At 41.5% G+C, this 4824-nt stretch overlaps 1 protein-coding gene across 1 annotated transcript in view; it reads left to right on the plus strand.

The window, feature by feature from the left end:
• The first annotated feature begins 2957 nt into the window (after nt 1-2957).
• tmprss15 (transmembrane serine protease 15) overlaps nt 2958-4824 on the plus strand; it is a 17288-nt gene continuing 15421 nt past the window's right edge. The window contains exons 1-2 of the mRNA XM_042431632.1: nt 2958-3074; nt 3169-3293. Of these exons, the coding sequence (XP_042287566.1) occupies nt 2963-3074; nt 3169-3293 (237 nt within the window). The 5' untranslated portion in view covers nt 2958-2962. The remainder of the gene's footprint in view (nt 3075-3168; nt 3294-4824) is intronic.

Here is a 4824-nt window from a genome sequence, read left to right on the forward strand (position 1 = left end):
CTGAAGTGTTTGTGGTGTTTGTGGTGAAGAGGAGGGACCGACCTGTTTATCTTTTAACTGCTGATGGACTTTAGATTCTGATAAACAAGAAACCTGCAGGACCAGTTTCATGTCATGTGACCTCATTTATGTTTGAACCTTTGATTGACAGGTGAGGTCGTCCTATCTCATGTCTCCGTGTTAAACTTTGATTCTTCCTCATTCATCAGAGCTGGAAGAAGTACTTTACTGCAGTAAAAGTACATAAGTATTATGAGCTTGATGTAGTTAAAGTACTGCAGTAAAAGTACATAAGTATTATGAGCTTGATGTAGTTAAAGTATTGCAGTAAAAGTACATAAGTATTATGAGCTTGATGTAGTTAAAGTATTGCAGTAAAAGTACATAAGTATTATGAGCTTGATGTAGTTAAAGTATTGCAGTAAAAGTACATAAGTATTATGAGCTTGATGTAGTTAAAGTATTGCAGTAAAAGTAGTGGTTTGGTCCCTCTGACTGATATATTATTATATATGACATCATTAGATTATTAATAGTGAAGCATCAGTGTTAGAGCAGCATGTTACTGTTGTAGCTGCTGGAGGTGGAGCTAGTTTACACTACTTTATATACAGTTAGCTAGTTTAGTCCAGTGGTTCCCAACCTAGGGGTCGGGGCCCCTCCAAAGGGTCAGCAGATAAATCTGAGGGGTGGTGAGATGATTAATGGGAGAGGAAAGAAGAAAAAACAAAGTTCTGATACACAAATCTGTTTTCAGTTTTTGGACTTTTTCTCTAATCTTTGATTTTTGCTGAAATATTGGATCATTTGAACATTTATTGAAATGAAAGCATGTGAGAAGTTTAGAGGGAAAAATCACTATTTGGTGGAGCTGTTAACAACTCATAGACATGTGAAATGTGACCCCGACTACACACTGCTTTTTGTAAGACGTCAAAAGACAAAAAGGTTGGAAACCACTGGTTTCATCTTTAACAATGTGTTGTATTTTAAAAGCTTGTTATATTATCCATTGTGTCAAATCTTCATCTGAAAAGTAACTAAAGCTGTCAAATAAATGTAGTGGAGTAGAAAGTACAATATTTCCCTCTGAAATGTAGAAAGTAGCATCACATGGAAATACTCAAGTAAAGTACAAGTACCTCTAAACTGTACTTCAGTACATTTTGGCGTAAATGTACTTTTAGAGAAAATCTGTTATTGTTGTTTTTCTGGGAGGTAATAATGTGTCAGCAGTAAATAATGAATGGTTATCAGCAGCATACTGGACTTGTTGACTGATGGTCCCAGTGAGGTTAAAGATCAGCTGCTCTTCCACTGGTTCTCCTCCAGTCTCCACTGGTCTACATCTTCTACACCAGTGACCGTCGCAGTAACCAACTAACAGACACATCATCAGATATGCAGATGATGATTCTGTGAACTAAACGTGTCTAAACTGAAGACGAGGTAGATAGTATCTTACCGTTGTTTACAGGCTGTTTGTTTACAGGCTGTTTGTTTACAGGCTGTTTGTTTACAGGCTGTTTACTTGACTCCTACACTTTGACCTTGATGCTGAATGAACTGCTTTAAATCACGACGCCCACTACGTCCTGTCGTCAGTGTTGTTTAGCTGTAAGGGACAATAAAGATACTTTGAACTTTGGAGCAGCATTGATTATCAACTAATGTATTGATAATGAGTCATTAGTCATGTTCAGCTCAATAAAAGCTGCTGAAAGATCACAGATCAGAGTCAGTGAAGACACACAGTCCAACAGTCTGTTTCTGATCCTTCAACAGGGAACAGGTGAGACAGAGAACAGGTGAGACAGAGAACAGGTGAGACAGTGAACAGGTGAGACAGAGAACAGGTGAGACAGAGAACAGGTGAGACAGTGAACAGGTGAGACAGTGAACAGGTGAGACAGAGAACAGGTGAGACAGTGAACAGGTGAGACAGACAACAGGTGAGACAGAGAACAGGTGAGACAGTGAACAGGTGAGACAGTGAACAGGTGAGACAGTGAACAGGTGAGACAGACAACAGGTGAGACAGAGAACAGGTGAGACAGAGAACAGGTGAGACAGACAACAGGTGAGACAGTGAACAGGTGAGACAGAGAACAGGTGAGACAGAGAACAGGTGAGACAGACAACAGGTGAGACAGTGAACAGGTGAGACAGACAACAGGTGAGACAGAGAACAGGTGAGACAGTGAACAGGTGAGACAGACAACAGGTGAGACAGAGAACAGGTGAGACAGTGAACAGGTGAGACAGAGAACAGGTGAGACAGAGAACAGGTGAGACAGTGAACAGGTGAGACAGACAACAGGTGAGACAGTGAACAGGTGAGACAGAGAACAGGTGAGACAGAGAACAGGTGAGACAGACAACAGGTGAGACAGACAACAGGTGAGACAGACAACAGGTGAGACAGTGAACAGGTGAGACAGTGAACAGGTGAGACAGACAACAGGTGAGACAGAGAACAGGTGAGACAGAGAACAGGTGAGACAGACAACAGGTGAGACAGTGAACAGGTGAGACAGACAACAGGTGAGACAGTGAACAGGTGAGACAGTGAACAGGTGAGACAGAGAACAGGTGAGACAGTGAACAGGTGAGACAATTAGGACGCAGCTGAGCAGGTAAGCAGGTAAACTGTTCTTTTCTAAAACTGGTTTTAACAAGAGATGAATGAACTGTTAACACAGAGACACAGAACTATTTCAATATGCTGCTAATGGCTACATACATGCTACCATGCTAACAGACAGAAGCTAAAGCAGCGAACAGCTAACAGCTAACAGCTAAACGTCCTTGTTTGTGTTGGTTAAAAGCTTCCGATAATGAAACTGTGACTGTAAATGATGCTGGAACATTAAGATATGCATGTTAAAAATACTAATCGTCTGATAAAACTGATTCTTTTCATTTGATTGATTGATTGATTGACTGATAGACTGATATCAGGATGAAGCGTCGTCTGTCGTCTCTGGAGTTTCTCCTGGTGATCATCTGTTTGCTGCTTCTGGTTTGTTGTGTCGGACTGATCGTTGTCACATGGATCAGCTTTCAGCCTGAAGGTAACACATCATATCAATCGCCTGATCAGAGGATGTTGTCGATCAATCAATCAATCAATCAATCAATCAATCTTCTACTGTTGTTTGTACTAAGCTGGCGTTGAGCCGGCGCCTCTGAGCGGACGGATGGTGATCACGGAGGGAGCAGTGTTCTGTGAGGAGCTGAAGAACTCCAGCAGCCTGCAGTTTAAATCTCTGGCCTTTGACGTCCAACACCTGGTGAGATTACAGCTGTTATAATGAAGGATAACAATGATAATAATATAATCATAAATAAGATAAAATAGAGTGAATGTGTAATATAAGATGGAGATAAAACCCACTGACACAATAAATACAATTCATACTGAATAATAATAAAATATATCAGGTAACACATAACAGGTAACAGGTAACACATAACAGGTAACACATAACAAGTAACACATAACAGGTAACACATAACAGGTAACACATAACAGGTAACACATAACAGGTAACAGGTAACACATAACAGGTAACAGGTAACACATAACAGGTAACACATAACAGGTAACAGGTAACACATAACAGGTAACAGGTAACACATAACAGGTAACACATAACAGGTAACAGGTAACACATAACAGGTAACAGGTAACACATAACAGGTAACACATAACAGGTAACAGGTAACACATAACAGGTAACAGGTAACACATAACAGGTGACACATAACAGGTAACACATAACAGGTAACAGGTAACACATAACAGGTAACACATAACAGGTAACACATAACAGGTAACAGGTAACACATAACAGGTAACATATAACAGGTAACACATAACAGGTAACAGGTAACACATAACAGGTAACAGGTGACACATAACAGGTAACAGGTGACACATAACAGGTAACACATAACAGGTAACAGGTAACACATAACAGGTAACAGGTAACACATAACAGGTAACAGGTGACACATAACAGGTAACACATAACAGGTAACACATAACAGGTAACAGGTAACACATAACAGGTAACAGGTAACACATAACAGGTAACACATAACAGGTAACACATAACAGGTAACAGGTAACACATAACAGGTAACACGTAACAGGTAACAGGTAACACATAACAGGTAACACATAACAGGTAACAGGTAACAAGACTTTCTCTCAGTCTGGTTGCAGGTGTTGAACTAACCTGTGATTGGTCGGCAGGTGTTGAACTAACCTGTGATTGGTCGGCAGGTGTTGAACTAACCTGTGATTGGTCGGCAGGTGTTGAACTAACCTGTGATTGGTCGGCAGGCGTTGAACTAACCTGTGATTGGTCAGCAGGTGCTGAACTAACCTGTGATTGGTCGGCAGGTGTTGGACTAACCTGTGATTGGTCGGCAGGTGTTGAACTAACCTGTGATTGGTCGGCAGGTGTTGAACTAACCTGTGATTGGTCGGCAGGTGTTGGACTAACCTGTGATTGGTCGGCAGGTGTTGAACTAACCTGTGATTGGTCGGCAGGTGTTGAACTAACCTGTGATTGGTCGGCAGGTGTTGGACTAACCTGTTATTGGTCAGCAGGTGCTGAACTAACCTGTGATTGGTCAGCAGGCGTTGAACTAACCTGTGATTGGTCAGCAGGCGTTGAACTAACCTGTGATTGGTCAGCAGGTGCTGAACTAACCTGTGATTGGTCGGCAGGTGTTGGACTAACCTGTGATTGGTCGGCAGGTGTTGAACTAACCTGTGATTGGTCGGCAGGTGTTGAACTAACCTGTGATTGG

The sequence above is a fragment of the Thunnus maccoyii genome, chromosome 13 (assembly GCF_910596095.1).
Source record: "Thunnus maccoyii chromosome 13, fThuMac1.1, whole genome shotgun sequence".
NCBI classification, from domain to species: Eukaryota; Metazoa; Chordata; class Actinopteri; order Scombriformes; family Scombridae; genus Thunnus; species Thunnus maccoyii.